This window comes from Microtus ochrogaster, chromosome 21 (genome assembly GCF_000317375.1).
Source record: "Microtus ochrogaster isolate Prairie Vole_2 chromosome 21, MicOch1.0, whole genome shotgun sequence".
Taxonomy (NCBI): domain Eukaryota; kingdom Metazoa; phylum Chordata; class Mammalia; order Rodentia; family Cricetidae; genus Microtus; species Microtus ochrogaster.
Window position 1 is genome coordinate 23,481,175 of NC_022022.1, and position 20,782 is coordinate 23,501,956.

Consider the following 20,782-nt stretch of genomic DNA (forward strand, 5'->3'; position numbering starts at 1 on the left):
AGAGAGAGAGAGAGAGAGAGAGAGATCTGTTATATAAGTTCTGTTACTCTAGAGAACCCAGATAACAGGTCTTGTCTATACTTCAGTACATTTTGCAGTATAATTTTGAGGTTTTGAGGATTAGACCCAGTATCTTCTGCATTCTAGGCAAGTGTTCTACTATTGAGCTATAGTGTCCAGCCTGTATAAACCCCACATCTAGCTTTCCACTTTTGAGATGTAACCCCCACCTGTTGGACCTAACCAAAATATTTAACAATTGTTGAAATCTTGAACGCATCTTTTTTTTTTTTTTTAAGACAGGGTTTCTTTGTGTAACCATCTTGGCTGTCCTGGAACTCATTTTGCAGACCAGGCTGACCCTGAACTCATCAAGATCCATCTGCCTCTGCCTCCCAAGTGTTGGGATTAAAGATGTGTGCCACCACTGCCCACCACCTTTCTTTCTTTAAATAAATAACATTAGGAAACATTGAGACTTTTGTGGGGGGAGGGGGGAGTCTTTTCAAATCACTCCCGGAGCATAAATCTTTCAAATTTTTTTCTGTGGCATAATAGCTGCAGACTACCTATATGGGAGTCAAAACCAAACCAAAACAAACAAACAAACAAACAAAAAATCAGGGAAATAAAGAATCCACCCTGACCCGACTTTATCTTTTCAGACTGTGGTTTTGTGTCAAGGTACAACACATTGCCTATTTCTCCTCATGGGGAGCCACACTAAAGGCAGGGGTGACTAAGGGCAGGATCTCCCCTTCTCTGAGACAAGTGTGGATCACTGAGTCCCGATACCACCAATTGGACCCCACCTCAAATTCAGGGTCTAAGGACCAATTCTGCTCCCAACTGCCGTAGATATGCAAAATCCAGCCGTGTCCTTTTCTCCTTTTACAGAAGCTCGATTCCCAAGTTTCTCTTTGATGAAACAGCGGCCGTCACTTTCAGAAAAACGAAAGTTGCTGGAAACAGTCCTCCAAGAGGCAATCCACCTAGCAACTTGGACCCGTCTTCCTCCCACGCTTCCAGGAGCAAGGGCCGGCTCTCCTAGTCAGTGCCAGCGGCTGCAACCCAGAGCGGGGCTCCACAGAAGCCAGCGCCGAATGCCTTCACTGCGTTTTGAAAAACCCCCCATCAAAGGTCTCACTGAATGATATCTGTAAGGGCTGTACTGTTCCCTTTCAAAAACTGCAGCGCCCTTCTCTGGCACTTGAAAAAGCGTTGCTCTTGCTTTTCATCTTCCCCCCTCTTGGAGTGTAAACATTGTTTGGAGTGAAAGGAGCTGAAGGAGCGCTTGCTTTCGCCTTGAAATTTCATTTTTAAATAAGAGGGGGAGAAAATCCTTTTTCTGACTGATACTAATAATACAGGTCAAAGTGTCAGGCGATCTACAATTAAATGGAAAACAAAAAAAGGTTTCCCCTCTCTTTTCCCACAGCACAATGGCGCTGGAATATAAATTACCGATGAAGATGAAATAATGCTTCAAAGCCTCCAGGGCAGGGCGGTGCGGTGTTTATAAAGTGTTTTCCATGGCATGATGAGACATTAAAGATGACGGTAACCCATGGACTTGGGGTGACGGTGAATAGGCCAAAGCTAGCATGAGGTAGGGTTTTAGGTCCCCGTGGCCTGTGACCCCGTGATATGCTTTGTTTTGCAAGGGCAGCTGCAGTTATCAACAGATGTTTCAGCTATAAATAATTGGTATCATCTCAGAAAAGACCCACCTACCTGGGGAGAGGCATAATACCCAAACCCCTGCCCAGGCTATTACAGCCACATTAATCTCCCATCTCTCCAGGTTCCTCAGAGAGCGGCCTGCAGGTGTTTTTTCTGGGAGAGCGCTGACAAAGTCTCTTGAGCCAGCAAGCTTTGTGTGGACTGTAAAGGAGGCTGGCCCCTGTTAATAAATTTCTGTCGGTGGCCACACACCAAAGGGGAGAAGATTGGAGAGTTGGGGAAGATTTTTTATAAGAAGAATTCATGTTAAGACTGCATAGGAAATGTAAGAAGAATTAATGACTGAAAAAAAGACAGATTTAGGTGTTTAACTACTTTTCCTGTCAGTGGGAATCTGACAGTTCATCGGTTTTGAAACTATGAGCATTCGGCTCCTCGGACTGTGACATTGAAACAGACAGCATACTTGACCGAGTAAGTTACAGGATTTACTGGGTCCACTCTCAACAAGCTGCATCTCAAAAGCGAGCAGTAAGTGTCCCAGAGAGCCTGGCCCATGGAGAGCTATAGTTCTCTCTATGCATACGCAGAGAGCTTTAGCGATTGTGTGCTTGGGGTCTGGCACAATGGAAAAGCACCCTAAAAGTCTGAGGAGGTGTGGCTGCTTAATTTATAGCTTGCTGGGTAAGCGAAAGAAAAATGGTGCTCAAGAGAAACTCCTGGATTAAATACTCAAGGACTCAAGAAAGACTAGTGGGTGGGTTCTTAGGGCTGCCACTGGGTGACCTTGTGAGGGGAACAAAGTCCTTCTATTCTCCCTGCTTCTGTTTCCACAGTTGGGAATCCATATAATTATAGAGTTACATGAACTATAGAGGATGGTAGGAGGAAAGATGCGCGCTCTTGAAATGGATTGGACAACCCCAAACAGCTTCCCCTCCTAATTCACGTTGCAGATCCAAACCCAGAGACTACAACTTGAACTCCAGCTGCTTCCGTTTTCACCACTATGGAGAGGATGCCACGCTACCAGCTTTGGATGTAGGGAGAGAACTGCATCCAGCCCCTGACCCAGTAAAGATTATTGATTGGGGGTGAAGAGTTGGAATCCCCAAGTTCCTACATGATACATGCTACTAACACCATCACATGGTGTGTGTGTGTGTGTGTGTGTGTGTGTGTGTGTGTGTGTGTGTGTGTGTAGGGTCTCAGTGTAAGAACTACGGCGGTAGGAATTAGCAGCATGGTTGCAATACTGTCATATGCCTTGTAGGGTTGTATTAGCCTTTGCTATTCCTGGAACTTCCCTGAGATGCTCTTGGATGTTCATGTAATAGGGATACATCAACTCAACAGGCAAAAATAATGTCTGTTGACATCCTATCCATAGAGAAAGATATAGAAAGTCAACAAAACTACAAATAGAGTTCTTCAGCCACACCTGCCATTTCGGGTTTCAGAAGCCTCATGTGGCTAGTGGCTGCCATATTACAGAGCACAAACACCGAGTGCTTCCACGGCTACCAAGAGTTCTGTGGACAGCTCGTGGTCACTGGCATCTCCGCTAGCAATCTGAGCATCTGCTTTGTCTTTAGTGTTCTTCCCTTAGACTCGCTGGAAAACGGAAGAGGGAAACAGAGGAAGAGGCTGCTCTCTGGTCCCCTGTGTAAGAGGATGGGAATGGCAATAATCACCATAGGGCTATTTTGATAAGAAAGATTTGATGCGTATGTAAATTCCACAATACGCAAATTATAGTTACAATCATTCTACTTTTACACAGGTACCAACCATAGGTATTAAAATTTTCCACTTACGACAGGTTTGCTAGCACACACTGAAAATATGGAGGGAGGATCTAGTGTTCAAGGCCAACCTGGGCTACATACTGAGACATTGTCTCAAAGACAAAACCCAAATAAAACCAACAAACTAAAATCTCACTCTTTACAGGATTGACTTTCCTCTGCCAAGAATCTCCAGTCTGCTTAACCTATTTTGCCCTGTCTGGGAATTCCTGAAGATGCTCTTGTGTGTTCATAGATCTCCTGAGAAATTAAAAGTAAAAAACAATGTTACTATGAGGCTGGAGAGAACGACTCAGTGGTGAAGAGCATATACTGCTCTTACATAGGACCTAGGTGCTGTTTTCAACCCTCCTGTGGTATCTCATGATGATCTTTAACCAGGGGATCTGATACCCTCTTCTAGCCTTCTGGGCAACAGGAATGCAGTGGTACACATACGTGTGTACACATTTAAGCAAACATGCATGCACATAAAATAAAAATAAATAATTTTTTTTTTAAAAAATAATGCTACCACAAAGGAAAATGGTACTCTTCTTAACTCCCCTAGAACTCAAGCCTGGGTCTTGAGCCTTACCTGGCTTCTTATGCTGTTATTATAAAATATAATGGTTTTAATAGTTCTTTGAAAACAAATGCATTTATTACATTTTGATCATGTTCATCTCCCCATTCCTCTCCATCACTCCTCCTAGATTCCCCCAACTCATGCCCTCTTTCTTTTTAATAACCCCTCCACTGTTCTTGATGTTCTTTCTTATGGGGGATGGTGCTATCAGTTTAGTCCTGTGGTTCCTAACCTTCTTAATGCTGTGGCTCTTTAATACAGTTCCTCGTGTTGTAATGATCCCAACTATAGAATTATTTCATTGCTACTTCATGACTGTGATTTTGTTACTGTTATGTATATTAATGCAAATATCTAATATGCAACCCCCAAAGAGTTGAGACCCATAAGCTGATTCCTTTTGTGTGTGTGTTGGGGTGTGTGTGTGCTAGTATAACTTTAATTTGTAAATAAAAGCACTGATATTCCTAGCCAAAGTATACAAACAAGTCGTAACAGACAAAAATCATTCATTGGGTCTTATTAGATCATAACCCACTAAAACTTGACATAGATATCAAGAACAACTACAGAATCTATAAAACCCTGAAGATTCACATATATACTTCTGAACGATCAGTGAGTAATTGAGTCAATCAAAGAGTAAACTTAAAAAGTTATACAAACCAATGTAAACAAGCAAAACTACAGATTACCAGAATTCTTTGGGCACAGCAAAAAACAGTTTGAAGAGATAAGTTTAGAGACAGAAGCACCCAGGCTAAAAACAATCAAAGAGATCTCGAATCATCCAATGATGTATTCAAATTGTTTGAAAGCAAGTTAAACTTCAAACAAATAGGAAGAAATAATAACAATCAGGGTATCAGTCAATGAAATGGAAATTAAAAAAATAACACAAAAATTAGTGAAAAAAACAGTTCTTTGAAAAGGCAATAAGGGGGGTTGGAGAGATGGCTCAGAGGTTAAGAGCACTGGCTGCTCTTCCAGGGGTCCTGAGTTCAATTCCCAGCAACCACATGGTGGCTCACAGCCATCTGTAATGAGATCTGGTGCCCTCTTCTGGCCGGTAAGCATACATATAGACAGAACATTGTATACATAATAAATAAATAAATCTTAAAAAAAAAAAAAAAGAAAAGGCAATAAGGTAGACAAATGCTTAGCCACATTAAGAAAATAACCAAGCCTAATGAAGTTAAAGATTATAGAGCTATTAGAACAGATACTAGTGAAACCTAGAGGATCACTAAGGGACAGTTTCAAACCTTACATTACAATGCATTGAAAAATGTGTTTTGAAAACCAAGTGCATTCATGACCCAGTCTTAATGCGTCCAGCATGGCGTTAGTCATGAGGAGCCCGGAGAGTGAACAGGATTTCCAGGGTGTGTAGAAATGACCTGACATGGATCAATAGTGGGTCAAGAGCTTAGTCATCAACATGAGATGGCGGGGAGGAGTGTTGTTGTCGTTGTTGTTGTTTTGTTTTGTTTTGTTTTTCTTTTAGGGGGTGGATTTCGAGACAAGGGTTTCTCTGTAGCTTTGGAGCCTGTCCTGGAACTCACTCTGTAGACCAGGCTCAAACTCAGAGCTCTGCCTGCCTCTGTCTCCCAAGTGCTGGGAATAAAAGCAGGCGCCATGAGTGCCCTGCTGAGATTTTTTTTTTTAATAATCCAATTTCTAGAAAGTGTCATTTCAAAATAAAAAAAAAATATTTTAAAGCACAGTAGAACCAAAACAACTGAAGTCCACCAAGAAGATGGGACTATTTCAAGACAACAGGTCTCAGACTGTGCCCTTCATCTGCCCTTCTTCATTCATAATAGGTTTGTCCTTCTACCACAGGAGGTTACAGGGAAATGACGCCTTTCACATGGCCATTTCCCTCACATTAGTCAGTCTGGCAGAGCTGACTGTAAGAGTCGGGCCTGTCTTGTACTTCAGAGAAATTTAATCTGTTAGACCACTTAGAGTCTAACTGCCTCCCTCGGGGATGTCGGAGGGACAGGTGGTGTGACTTTTCCTACCAGTAGCTGCTGCAGCTTGGCGCCAATCACATCTTGCAGGTTTGTTTTGTCCTCTGGGCTCATGGCTTGTTTGTACTGCCACTTTTCAGGCACGAAGGGCCACTTCATTTCCTTTGCCTCCTGGATCAGGGTCCTTAACTCGCCAGGGAGTGAAGCTGAAAAGGTCAGAGGTCAGTTAAGGAAATTGCCGTCAAAGAAAGGGCCGTGGAGCCCCCGTGTTATGATGAAGCACCTCGGCGACTTAAACACTTTTCCTATCTGTCGCTGGCTGGTCCAAGCTGTTGGGGCTGCCTCGAAGAATAATAGCAAGGAGCTATCTGTCATGGGTGGCCTGAGTCTACTGTGCCCTACAGGTAAATTGGGGTAGTCAGGCATTGAGAAAGGTTTTTAACAGGAAGTCAAGCACTTGAGTGACTGTCTCTGCATGAAGAATCAGAGAAAGGCACTAAGGAACGATGCTTTTCCCTGTAAAGTGAGAAAGGGGCTGGAGGGAAATGGTATTTTGAGCTTGTGGCACCTGAGAAGGGAATCAATTTGCTCAGCCTCTTTCTGCTTCTCTAAGACCTTGGCCCATCTTCCCCTTTAACCATTGACTATGCCTAAATACAGACAGAAAGTACAAACCCACAAGCAGGATGTTTGATGATACCAGTTAACTGTGAAGTGACCCTGTTTCCCATTAGTAACTGTGTTAAGTCTCTCAGTGGGTACCAATCCTAACTATTCTGGTTGACAGTCTCTGGTCAAAACTTCAGAAACACAAAAAAGCTCTGAAAACTGCCAGTATTTCCCCTAGACTTGATATTTAAACCACACCAAAGTTGTTGATTGTCCAACTTGACACGCAAAATTCCACAGCAAAAAGCTCTGCACTGATGAGGCCCCTCGTTCATGTCACTCCAGGTATAATAGATAGTACACACTCCACAGGACCTTCCTCATAATGGGGACAGTCTGTTCTGAAGTAGGTGTGATGCCAGTGTTCTGAGCAAGGTCGTCTAGAGATTGGTCTTGTGTCTCATATTGAACACATCCCAAACTTACTTCATCAGTGGTTTTCTAATTCCATTTCCCTCTATATTTTCTCTTAATGAACGGAACCACCAAATCTGCAGCCCAGTCATTCTAGACATTTGCCTTCTTTCTCTCCATGAATCGAGCTAACTATCAAATCCCGTAGATCTTACAGCCTATCTCTCTTTTTTTCCTTTTTGGTATTTTCAGCCCATCCTCACAAGCCTTTGCAAAGTTGAGTCTCTCCCCAGCTAGATTAGGACAACACCTTTCACAACATTTTTTAGTTCTGTAGTTTGGTAGTTTTCCTACTCCCAAAACCTATGACCAAACTCAGGCCCACTGCATTTGGTATTTAAAACAAAGATGGTCATTTCCTGTTAGTCTGTCATGGCCTCTCGGTGGAATTGAAATGCCTCTTCCACGTGCTTCCAAACCCACAGATGCACACTCCCTTCAGCCTCCATTCCACTACTCTCTGAACACATCTCCCTGTCCTCCTGGGCTGAAAGCATCCTCAACACAGCTGTTGTGTATCCTATCCCATTCCTTTTGTAAATCCCATCACTATGGCAGCATACTGTCCTGGTTAAAACACCAAGGTAGCATTATGTCAACCTGATCCATACTAAAGAGAGAAAATAGAACGTGACAGATGAGCAGAATAAGAAGAAAGAAAACCTGCCTTAGTCCTGGATATCTTTATGTGAACTTGCCACCAGCTGAGCAAAGGTAAGGAACTTTCTAGGTGGTATTGATGGGACCACACCAAGGAGTGACTAGTGTCAATGACCAGAGATGACTCTATTGTATCCCATTGAAAGTGTGACTCCAAGTTCAGCAACTCCTGGGCGGTTACTCTGCAGCAGCATCCCCTAGCAGAGCCCTAGAACTATGTGCTCACATTGGGTTGCAAACTATGTCTGTTTAACTGCTCGTGAAAGAATTTCAGTTTCTAAAAATGTAACATTTGTGCAGAGCAAATTTCTTCTAAATGGCAATGAGTAAGGTGACTGTTGGAGAGGATGGTCCCGTGTGGTCCAGGGGACTCACAGATAATGTCCCTTTCCGTTCTCAGTGTCTCAACTTGACTGTAAATAACCTAGACTCAAAAAGTGAAGAGTAGTCACATGACAGTTCTTCAACTGACGATCGTTTTTGTCCCCTCCATAACCCTTCTCCAAGCCAACCCGTAAATAAGCCAGTGCAGCACACTGGAATGTAAGACACCCCTAAAAGACAGGCATTAAACCCGGACTGCACTTCCTGTACTGCATTTGCGTTGCATATCTTACTCCACCTCCTAGGCTGGCGGGAACAAGAACAAGAGAGATGGAGCTGAAGGTAAAGGCTAGAGAAAACGCTGAATCAATGTTCCCAAGTTCACCAGCTGCCGTGCCCGTAAGTGACCCTGTATGAACATCTTTCTCTGTGATTCCAGACAGTAACAACGTCGATAGGGCCACAACCAGTGGACCAAAGAAAGCTGTTTACAGCCACCTGCCTGCCTGAGCAGGAGGGGTTCTGCACAGACGTAGGCCACCAGGAAGTGAGGCTCGTGCAAGCGCACCACTCAGCATGTGAGAATTCCTTCCTCACTGGTTATCTGGCTGGAGCTCTAGAAGCTTACTTGAAAGACCACGTCTTACTGAATGACTTTACAGCCTTGATTTGCCCTTATATGACATTAAATCCATTGTTTCTTTTAATCCCTGAAGAAAATGGCATCTGACTGGGGCCTTGGACTTCAGCAGGGAGAATGTGAAGCCTAGGTGAGGACACGCACTAAATACAGAAAGAGGACACTAGGAAAGCTGCAGGAAAAACAAGAGCAACCACCCAACCCATGCACAGCCCCAGGGAGACAGAGAGCCAGCCATCCCTTATTGGCTGGGTGCCTGGAACCTGTGGTTGAGGACCAGGCACCGACACGCAGAGCCTATGATCCCAGGTTGACAAGTACACGCAGCTAGCTGTCAGTCACACGCTTGTCGGTCTGTCTAGTAAAGAATGCAATTACACGCTGAGGTTTGTTTTGGGAACTGACTGCATGTACAGGACTTCATCCAGAAGGAAGTAGAAAGACAGGTTACATAGTGGAGGCTGCCGTAGGTACCTGAAATGCCCCATTTTAGACACGTATGTGCCTGTAAACCATCACAGGGGGAAAACCCATCCCAGGACCTACCCATTACAGGGTGTATTTTATTCAGGCATCTTATATTTAAATGAAGCATCCAAACACTGAAAGCAAACAGGACAAAGTTAAAAGCACATACAAAGAACATACTTAAACAAGTGGAAGGAAAATTATGTGAACAATGAAAAAGAACTGAAATAAAGAGGTTGCCTCCCCAAAGCCAGTGAAAGAAGAAATGAATCTTTTGTAGCTTTCGAGATTTTGCGATTGAATTTCTTAAACAATATCTGTAACCTTAAATAGCACAAACCAGGAAGCAAGAAAAAAATACAGACCATGATTACGCTGTAAACAGTCTTTTGTGAGATCATTGAATATATTTTAAAAATGGCATGAGGAGCTTGTTGGTGACAAAGAAAATAGAGATGACCTATTTATGGACGCCATGGAAGTCTATGGAAGTTGATGAAGCACAAAACCCTTGTTGGAGAAAAAAGTATGTGCTACCATTCAGAAGTTGCTTCAATTTTTTTAATAATTGAAATTTGCGTGCACCAGCCAACTTGGACCCTTTGTTCTTCCTGAACTAAACTGTTTCTGGTAACCTCATGTTTACTGAAGCCTAAAATTAGAACTGACAGCAATTCTCTGCAACAAAGTGGGCTTCTTCCCTGCCCGTCAGCCTGCAGCCCGTCCCATTCACATCCTGGAAATCCACTCATCCCTCAGCGGTCATCTGCCAGGAGCAGAAAAATAGGGCAGAGAGGCGAATGTGTCATGCAGGCGGGGGTGAAGGTACTGAACCTGCTGGCTCAACCCCTGATGTCTCCCATCAGAACCTCACCTCTGCACCGCTGGTCCTCACTCTTGTCTTCGGTAGACACATCTGGCGTTTCCAACAAGAGATGATCCAGCGCTTGCTTGCATTCATGCAATATCGAAGTCACAGCGTCTTGATTATTCATGATGATTACCCACCCTCCAGGATGAATTGAGTGTCCCTGGGTCTACGGTGATCAATTACCTAGGAGAGGCATTGATTCTCAATAAAGAAGTCCCTTGAAGGCCGAGGTACCTGGTGAACAAAAGAGAGAGAAGGATGATTAACTAAAGCGTCATCCATTATCTGTGAGACTCAAGCAGGGAGGGATAATAGAGCAAACACATGAAAATCCATGACAGGCCCCGAGGATGCTGTTAGGGGAGCATGTGAAATGATTGCTGGGTCTGGTCTAGATGGGCGGTACCTTGAAGGCATAGAGCGCAGAAGGGAGAGAGTCTGGGGATAGAGCTGGGTCACCCATGGTGAGGTTGGTGAACTCACACGGGCCAAATAAAATGAATATGCCCGTGATTTATGTACTTTCTGCGTACTTCACTCAGTGCCCCTGGGTTGCAGTAGCTCAGAGCCTTTCCCCTTTCTGGAAGTCCACAGGAAGCATCTGGCTGACAGTTCTAATAGCCGCACTCAAGCACGCGGTAATATGAAGGTCCCCGCTTTCACAGCCCACGACTGATTTCCCCTGTGCGGCATTCTTCATGGTATTTAGCGCTATGTGATTTGGATCAAGATAGGCAATGACAGATGCCAAATTTAAAGCTCTTCACTGCCAGGCATATTGCCAAGTAAAATAGAGAAAACGGTATCCCAGAAAACCCAATTTCCCCAAGCTCTGACGCGGATGGAGCCATCCCAGAGATGGATGGATGGACTGGTGTGGTCAGATAAAATCAAGTAGATTCCTTATGCAAATGTGAGCTAGACAGAAGGAGCAACAGCAGTCAGGCTAAGTTTGAGAATAACAAATTCACTAACAGTGAAAATGCCTAACCAATAAACAAAAAGCAACTCCTGGTTAGCAAATATTTTGGTCTGTCTTCCTTTTGTTGAAGGAGTACCCTGTAAACAAAAGACATTATCCTCTTTGCCCTTGACAGAGTAAGGGTGACATTTCTCTGACACACTTGGCGGAGCTGTTGAAGTGCATTACCAGAGCGACAGTCTCACAGGGAAGATGGTAACAGTTATAAGGACCGCGCTAGCGCCTCTGCTTCAGAGCTCATTCGCACAACGATGACGACGACATCACCGAGTTGCTGAGTTGATATTAAATGTGCCCTTCTATCCCGTGGTCTGGATTTTAAAGCATGCCAAACTAAGCCTTCAGGCTATCATAAGCTTATTTGACTCAGAATAATAATGTATTTATGGGTGAACACAAGCAGAGCTCTCAAGTTGATGTTTTATCGCACTCGAAGAGCAATGACATGAATGAGGATAGTGAGAAATTGGCCACGAAATCAGCTAAGGCTGAGTATAAATTTACCCTCTCTTTTTCAACTAGAGCATTTCAGAAAGGATTCCTGTACAGACTGGGTGGTTGCACTAGACTGTGTCCAAAGCCCCCTTTAACTGAAGTGTCTACGAGCCGCTGTGTTTTGTGTAATAAGCAGCTCACTAGTGTGTCTAGCTATGAAGAGACAGGCCTCTAGGGCTAGTCAGAATTTTATCCCCAGACTTCTGCTACAAATAAACGAGGACTTGCTCATCCCTCTGCGTACTGCAGCGAGCAAACAAGACATAATTAGCGGACTAACATGGCCATGAGGCCTGTGACAGTAGCATCCCGTTCTCACCACGCCACTGACAAGGAAGGGATTGGCTACAGTGTGAGCTTGGTTCAGAGATGGAGGTGGGCGCTGGCAGTCCAGCAAGGGAAGAACAAACTGCTGCTCATGACCTGCAGGTGAGTCAGGTGATCACCTTTGTTTAAATCCCAAATTAAAGCAGGAAGCGGACTATCTTTCCCAGAATCTTTTTTTTTGGGGGGGCGGGGGAAGGGCAACACAACAACAGAGTGGGAAGAACTGGTCGGTGCACATAGGAAGAAGAAAAGTATGTTACAATATGATCCTAATAACTTAGCATCCTTTCTTATAAAGGGAAAGCCATCGTCTTCTAGAGTTCATAGAAAAGAGAGTAGAAAGGAGATTCCCAGGGACCTAAAGGGCAGAGATACTGGGAGATGTTATTACTATGAGCAAATGTGTTTTGAACTTTAACATAAAACATGAAGAAAGAAATTGCCGTCAGTAGCCACACTGCCCCAAGATAAACAGGATAGGGCCTTGTTACAAGTTGGATGAAAGAGTGTTGGGGATATTGGATCTTATAGCCACCGACAGTGACCATCTAGCCTCCAACTATCTCCCCTTCTCTGCGCCACTAATGGGCACACTCACGTCAGCACGTAGCTTCTTGGACTGCTCGCGGCAGAGTGGAGCGGGGCAGGAAGAAGATTAAATCTAACTGGAGAGTAAGCATGTGTAGCTCGGATGTTCTTGATTTGCAGGCATTTGTTAGCGTGTGTGAGCTACATAAAAAGAGGGAAAGGAAGGGCAAAGTTGGAGAGGAAAGTCTCAAAGACTCAGAGTACTTTTCTATTTAGAGCAACTTGGAAGGATGCTCAGCCAACATCTCCGCTGAAATGCTGGAAGAACAGTTTAAAATCTCTAAGAAGAAATGCATCAATGAAGTGGGAAAGGAAGAGTTACTTAAAGGACCAAAAATAAACAAACAACAAACAAACAAAACCAACGAAACAAAGACCCCCCCCCCAAAAAGCTGAAATGGAAAACTTGAACTGCAGCACAGAGGGCTGCCTTTAAAGCGGGTGGGCACAAGAAGTGGGCATTTACCAAGCCCTGTGAGTTTATACTTTGGCTTTCCTGATCTTGGAGAGACGATGACACCCAAAGGCTGGAGAAGGTAAGGACGTAAAAGGACACTGCCACCCATGTCCCAGGTTCCAATAATTTATACCCGTAGTGCAAGGAGAGTAACAGCACCTTCACTCCCCCCTCCCATCTTCCAGGGGAACTGCCTTTGCCAAAACACTCCTCTGGGAAGGGGATCAGAAATCTTCTCTTTGGAGGTTGGGACTGCAAAGTCTATAAAACCTCTTCACAACCACATAAAATAAAATGTAAAAATAACATTAGGTTAATTCTTAGGCAGCTCTCTAAAGGGATTGGACTTCAGCCTAAGCTTCAAGGGATTCCAGTCAGTGCTAAGAAATGTGAGCTTGTGGCCAAATCACACAAAAAGTGAAGGGCAGAAGCACAGAAAACACTTAGTAAATCAAACCTCCTGACCGTAGGTAGTAGACTCAGCAGATATGGGCTGCAAAAGTGTCTTCATCAGACCATCAGACTATATAACCAGACTGAAAATTGGAGGCACTGGCTGCCTCCATGTGACCACATGAAGAAGAATCAGAATAAGGGGGAAATAGGCTCTGTTTCAGTGGGAGAAATGGGAGGAAATTCAGAAATCCTCACAACAGTGAAAGCGTACGAAAGTGTGGAGAAAAAGATGGGCAGCAAAGAAAACAAGGCAAACTTGCTCCAGCCATGAGATGCCATGGTAGGAAGCAAGCAAACAAAAAACACCTCCAGAAAAGTAAGCCACAGCTGGCCCTAATGGGTGGGGATGGGCCGGCAGTTGAGAGCACTTGCAGCTGCTGTAGAAGATGGGGGTTTAGTTCCTAGCACCCACAAGGCAGCGCACAACCATCTGTAAATTCAGCTCCAGGGGTATTCAGATACCTTCTTCTGGACTCCACAGGTACTTACATATGTGGTACACACGCATACATGTAGCCGAACACTCATAAAATAAAAATAAAAGACTCTAGGGGTGGGTGGGTTGTACACAGTCTTACATTTAGGACTTAAAAATACTCCCAAGCTTCCAGTTGTGGGTTTTAGATAGTGATTTCTCCAGTGGGTGGCCAGCAGTGTGCAGGAATCCCTGACATTGCGTGTGACTCAGGGTTGGGTCACTGGAATCCCTGTCACTGTGGATGTCCCAGGGCTGGGTAACAGAAATTCCTTGTCTCTGTGTGTGACCCAGGGCTGGGTCACAGGAATCCCTGTCACTGTGAAAAAGCCAGGACTGGGTCACAGGAATTCCTTGTCACTGTGTATGACCCAGGTGAGGTGCTACCTTGAGTGAGAACCAATTCCTTGAAACTGTGCTGTCCTAGAAGCCTGAGAACAGTAAACGAGCACCAGCTAGGAAGTCTGAACTCACATCTCCTCTAGGGAGAAAGACAGCTCTGGGAGGCAGCTGTGGAGAGTGACAGGGACAGACACTGAGGAGCTGACAACCATGGGTAGGAAAATTGGTATTGAAAGTGTATAGGGAACAGTAACACACTTATATGTACTATGCATGTACGTACGTACGTACACACACACACACACACACACACACACACACACACGCTCAGTGGCCTGGAGCAGACCTCAACAAATGACAACCTGGGAGTAGGACAGCCTGATGTCAGTGAGTAACTGAAACTCTGGAGTCGGCCACCTGCTCTTCACTACAGCGCATGAGCCGTGCAGCTCCAGGGGACGGCCTGACACACGTAGATGCATCCCTCCAGCAGTGTGAGGTCTTATAAATACGAAGATCCTGAGATTGATCCTCTCCCTGTACAGATCTCAGCTGTCTTGTTGCTTTCCATACTCCCAACACACTTGGAAGGCAACCCCTAGTGAGAATATCAGCCATCCTAGGAAGAAGGATTGGAGAGTCCCAGCAGGGTGAGAGAAAGCCTGTCCAAATCACAGACTGCAAGGCTAAGGATGGTCTTTAGAGGCTCCTGGGTTGAAAAAGAGAAAGTCTACTAAAGGAAATGAAGCTCCAGGAGACATCTGCAGTCCAACCCATGATATAACTACAGTTGCTCACCCTCGTTTTTGTCCTTCGTTCCTTTTTCTTCCTTTCTTCCTTTCTTTTCTCCTTCCCTCTTTATCCAGTACTAGGAATTGAACCATGGACTTCACCCATCTTAGGCAAGCACTCTACAACTGATCTGTGTGCTTGGCTATTTGATTTTTTTTTAATTGATTTTTACTGAGCTCTACATTTTTCTCTGCTCCCCTCCCTGCCTCTCTCCTCCCCGCTTCAACCCTCCCCAAAGCTATTTGATTTTTAAGGACCCAGAAAGAAGTTTTTTCAATACTTGATTTAAAAAAAAAAATCCCTTGTTCTGTTTGTGTGTGTATATTCAGGTGCATGCGTGTGTGTGTGTGTGTTCGTGTCTGCTTACACATGTGTATTTGTGTGTATATGAGCGGAATCCAGAGGACCCAGGTTAGGTTCCCAGGGCCCACATGACATATCCAGTCTCAGGAGATCTGACACTTTCTTCTAGTCTCTGAGGGCACCAGCCACACATGTGTAACATAGACAAACATGCAGGCAAAACACCCATATGCATAAAATAGATAAACAAAACTTCAAGCTGTTTTTTTTTAAAATGACCAATAATCTCAAAAAGAATATGTACAAGAAGACAAACTTAATCCAGGGCTTGGAAATGAATGTGAAACAATATAAAATCAAATGTCAGCAAGATGGATGAGAAAGTTACCAACATGGAAGAAAATTCATCAAGGAAACTGAGGTTTTGAAACAAATAGAATAAAAGTGTTGGAAATAAAAAAAAGTCAACGAACCAAATCGAAAACACACTGGAAGACATCGCTAACAGATTTGAGAGAGAAAAAGAAAAAAGTATAAGGGATGGTATATAATGTTGAGAAAATGCCAAGCTCAAACAACAATAAAGAAAAGGAAGTGAATGAGAATGACCACAATGTCTATGTCTGGAATTCTCTCTAGAAATCAAACACAAAAACCTGTGGTAGAAGAGGAGCTGCAGTAAATATGGAAGACATAGAAAATCCACTCCATGCAATTATAGCAGAAAATTTTCACAAAGGAAAACAAGGGGATCATCCACATTTATCAAATTATCGCTAAGGGACTGCAAATGTGTACAGTTAAAATAATTTTTTAAAAGAAGGAAAGATCAAGTAGAAATCTAGAATCGTTGAGTTTTAGGGAAAGAGGAGAAGATGGGATGGAGGTGAGCACAGGAGGCTAAAAGTCAACGTGTCGCAGCACGCTCTTTTGCTTAAACCGGTTTGCTCCCATGCTCACTGTGTTCGTACATGGTGGCCATCTTAGATATCTATATATCCATTTGAAAATTAAAAGCCCCAAAGGATAAGGCTGTCCTGAAGCCTAGATGTACTGAACAGCTCATAAATATCAGTTACTGCCCTGAAGGCTGGAACCCACGACTTCAGGCAGAAATAGTTGGAGTCAGCCTTTCGGAACAGAAAAAGCTCTTGGGTAGGGGACTGTGGTAGAGGTGGATCTGGACAATGACACGGGTAGAGAATGTGAGGAGGAGACTCATGTGACCAATGAGTAAGTTCCAGAAGCCTTGCAGGGCAGCTTGAATCCCTAGGTAAACAAACTAGACCGAAAGGACCTTTCATTCATCCTGGTGATCTGTTTGGGTAGAAAACAAAACAAAAATATGCTTTGATTTTTTTTAAGGATGAATAAATTTTATGAAAAATTTTAAGCTAAAATAGTTTTTCCAACCCCTTCTTACCCAATTTCCAGCCTGTGGACCACACCTTACTGAAACAGGAGACTGGATGGTGAAGCTGCCTCTCGCCTTTGCCTCTCTTGTCTTGGGTCCACCCTCTCCAGTTCCCTGCCTCTGAGCATGTTTACCAAACTTGCTGTGCAAGAAGGTGCAATAAGAGTGTTCTGGGTCACAAACAGGTTAGGCAGTGGCCCCAGGAAGGAAGAAGAGGAGAAAGGAAAAGGCCACACTGCAGGAGCTGTTGTGGCTTCTCCCAGCTACAGTTACCTGCTCCATCAGCCACGGTGACATCTGAAGAATTGTTAGCCTGGCCCCGTGGCTGAAGAGCTGCGTCTCAGGTCAAGGTGAGTCAAGCCTGCCATCTGGTCCTGGCTCCAGGCTCCTAAGCTGATGGCTTTGAAATGGTCCTTCCAGGAGCATCTTTACGCCCTAAGTGACAGGAGGGCACTCACAGAAATGTGCTCCATATGTCTCCTGATCCAGAGACACCAAGTGGTGAGGGGCATTCATGAAGCAGGAAGATATTTTTTAAAAAGCTTTGAAGGGCTTTCACTTGAGGTGTGCTCCTGAGAGGCAGACACTGACTACCCAAACTCTAGGGTAATAAACTTCAAGAGGAGAGGAAGCTGAGAAGATCAAGATTTTTAAAATGTTCAGGACTCTGGACTTCAAAACATGTGGCTACTTCATTTCCCATGAAATAGTACCAGAGATGGGAGGAAAACCCAGCAAGGATAACTTCATGGAAGATAGTTAATTGCCAGGAGAAGAAATGAGGTAGCCTGAGTATATAGTGTACTGCAGTGGGTGGAAATGTCTGATTTATATTAACAGTCAGATGGCAAAAAAATGCAAAAATGCTGCATATCTCTGGGGACTGGAAGAGGAAAGCCAGGTGAGAGTGTCATACATGAAAATGGCACACAGGGAACTCTGGCATGAACTTGCCAGGGATGTGTAGGAATGCACACTTTTAAGTGAATTACTTTTATTCTCTGTGTATGTAGGTGCAGCTGATGACTGTATGTGCATCATGTGCATGCAGTACCTGCAGAGGCCAGAAGAGGGCACTGGGTCTCCTGAAACTTGAGTTTTAGGTGGTTGTCGGTGACCCAATACCAGGTGTTGGATCCTCTGGAAGAGCAGCAAGTGCTCTTCCTTGCTGGGCCATCTCTTTAGCCCAGCAATGCACACTTTTGATGAGAGCAATAAATGTGGAAATAAAGGCTCAGAATGCAACAAAATACTTCCGAATCTGTAATTATAATTCTGACAGTCAGAGTCAGAACTGTTCATTAATTTCTTACAGAACGCATAGATTCTGATGTAAGCAGCAGCGCACAACAGAAAAGTTTAAGGAGAGAAGGATGAGTGGGCTTTGAAATTATAGGGGGGGCGGAGGGAGAGAAGAACGTTGTGGAAACAAAGAATTATGATCACACTTTCAGTCATCAATCAACAGCCAAGACAGGCACCTGCAGGGTACAGCCAGGATTCCAGGGGTTAAATCATGCTAGACAAATCATGACTTGACTTCTTTGTCTGCAAGAGGCATGATAGGATAAATCTCACAGTTTTAAGGGATCAGTTGAATTATAGACATAAATAGACATAAAACATAAATCTTTGCCCGGTAAGTAATAAATGCTTCGTAGACTTCCATATTAGCGTTCAATAAAATTCCATAAAATAAAGTTTAAAATTTTTTAAAAAATTACCCACTTTTCTACATTTCTGCCATCAAGATATTGCTCCGCTACCGTCTACCCACCCAAACCCTTCGATCCCACACTACTTCTCTAAAGGGTTTGGTTCCTCTACACTGACCCAGGCAGGCCATTGTATCCTGCTTGACTTCGTTAGCATTTACGGTTTTGAGAAAGAAAATTGCTCAGCCACTCAAATTTTAAAGTTCTGGATATTTTAAAACCAATACTAGCTACGTGATAATGAAACTATTCTTTAAATAATTCCTCAGGACCACCTTTAGCTAACAAACAGAAATTCAGTTAGCAAACTCGAGAACTATGGGGAGTTAGACATTTTTGAAGAGAAAGATGTGTTTTATTTGTTTAAAAAAGAAAGAAAGAAAACATCCAAGCCCAACCAACTTGGTGTAATCGGCTGTTTGCCTTTAGGCTCTCAGCCCCCTCTGTCGGGGTGTCGGAAAGGGGGCGGGGCTAAATGACTGACAGTGTCCAAGAAGAGTGTCCAAGGATTGCAGCTCAGGCCGCAGCAACCAGCCCCTCACCTTCTTCTTATCTCTAACACAAACACACAAGCACATGCCAATTCTATTTATTTTATACTAAAAAATCTCAAAGGCACCAGGCCTGGGCCCCTGGACTGGCAATGCGCTGGACATAAAATCTACCATGAGGCTGCGTCATTCACAGTGTGTGTCTGTCACCAGCGAACGATAGCTCTTGGCAGGCAGCCCTCTGCTGGCTTGGAAACAAGAGTGGACTTGTATGTCCAGACTAGAGGCAGAACCATGCCACCATGGAGAGCTACTTGTGTCGCTGAGCGCATAGGTAGAGGTACGGTCTGAGGAGGTCGTCCACCCACCAAACCCCTTCAGTCCTGTGGCAGCTCGGTAGGCTTAGCACTTAGGGCTTCTTCAGGACAAGGAACAAATAGGATTTTATAGCTCTTGAGTGACCTGAAGAAAGAACCTCTAAAAAGGTCTACAGAGAAATGACAGCTCATCTAATTGTTATTGTTCCTTAAGCATCCTATAGTACAGACAAAGGCAGAGTCTTTAATGTGGGACTTTGTTAAGCCACAGCTTTTCTTAGAAACCATAGCTCATCCTGTTGCCTGTAGCTCTGGGCCCTCAAGTCATCAGGTTCATTTGAGAAAATGAGTAGAGTTTCAGAGCGACAGAATTCTGCTGGTGTGTGTGTGTGTGTGTGTGTGTGTGTGTGTGTGTGTGTGTGTGTGTGTTCATACACACATGTTAGCATCAGAGGCGCACACTGAGTGTCTTCTTCAGTTGTCGGCTTCCCTGTTAGTTTTGAAGCAGCTTCTCACTGAACCTGGAGCTCACCAGTGGAGCTAGACTGGCTGACCAGTGAGCACCAGGGAGCCTCCTGTCCTTATATTCCCGGAAATGGGTCACAGCACGGTCATGGGCCATGGAGATCAAAAGTCCAGTCCTCAGGCTTGTAGTGAGCACTGTTCCCCTGAGCCGGCTCCCCAGCTGTTGGCTCTGATTTCTGTGAGATTTCAAATGGCTCTAAGTTTCTTTTCTTGGTAGCTCTGCAGGAGGAACTCATTTCCTCCTTGCTCTAATAAAGTGGTTGCTGATCTCAGGCTTCGTATTAATTCAACCATTTGTTTTCAGTTAATGAAGAAATATCTGCCAGAGTTATAGTAACAGGGACACAGAAGAAATGCTAAAATGGATAAATAAAAGTAAAAAAAAAATGAAATACATTAACTTTTACACAATTTTTACACTTTCTAGACTTCTCTCTTCTTGTTCTGTTCTGTTTTGTTTTTGGTTTTTTGTGGGGTTTTTTTTTCTATATTTTCTCTGTGTAGCCCCAGCTATCCTGGAACTCACTCTATAGACCAGGCTGGCCTCGAACTCAGAGATCCACCTGCCTCTGCCTCCCAAATGCTGGGATTAAAGGTGTGCGCCACCACAGGCTTCTAGACTTTTCTTATTGCTTGACTTTGAAGCTAACTTACAAGTTTCAGACAGACTATTTGTAAACTCCGCAATGACATTTAGCATTTACTTACCAGCACACAGTATCTTGCATACAGCAATGTGGTGATTTTGAAGCCTGCCAAGAGAATCAAAATAAACCTTTTCAACATCAATGACAAATATCTGGAAGTGGGCACATACGCAATTCAGTTTCTGAATACGTTTCCCTAGAGCACAGGTCTGGCTCACAGGATCAGTTGGTGCAAACTGAGACAAACTTTACAGCTCATACCGTCCTTCTTACCATTGCCTGACTTGGGAGGAGGCACAGACATTTAGAACCTAAAGAAAATAGAAGGATTGGGTTTGTAATCCTAATGTTACAAAATTCTGATGACAGCAT

The 20,782-nt window shown here is 44.0% G+C and overlaps 1 protein-coding gene across 1 annotated transcript in view; it reads right to left on the reverse strand.

The window, feature by feature from the left end:
• The window catches only part of Alpk1 (alpha kinase 1), a 92,444-nt gene that overhangs the window by 40,411 nt on the left and 31,251 nt on the right, over positions 1-20,782 (reverse strand). Inside the window, exons 2-4 of the mRNA XM_005357258.3 lie at positions 20,472-20,515; positions 10,088-10,318; positions 6,090-6,244 (exon numbers count right to left, since the gene is read on the reverse strand). Coding sequence (XP_005357315.1) covers positions 6,090-6,244; positions 10,088-10,208 — 276 coding nt within the window. The 5' untranslated portion in view covers positions 10,209-10,318; positions 20,472-20,515. The remainder of the gene's footprint in view (positions 1-6,089; positions 6,245-10,087; positions 10,319-20,471; positions 20,516-20,782) is intronic.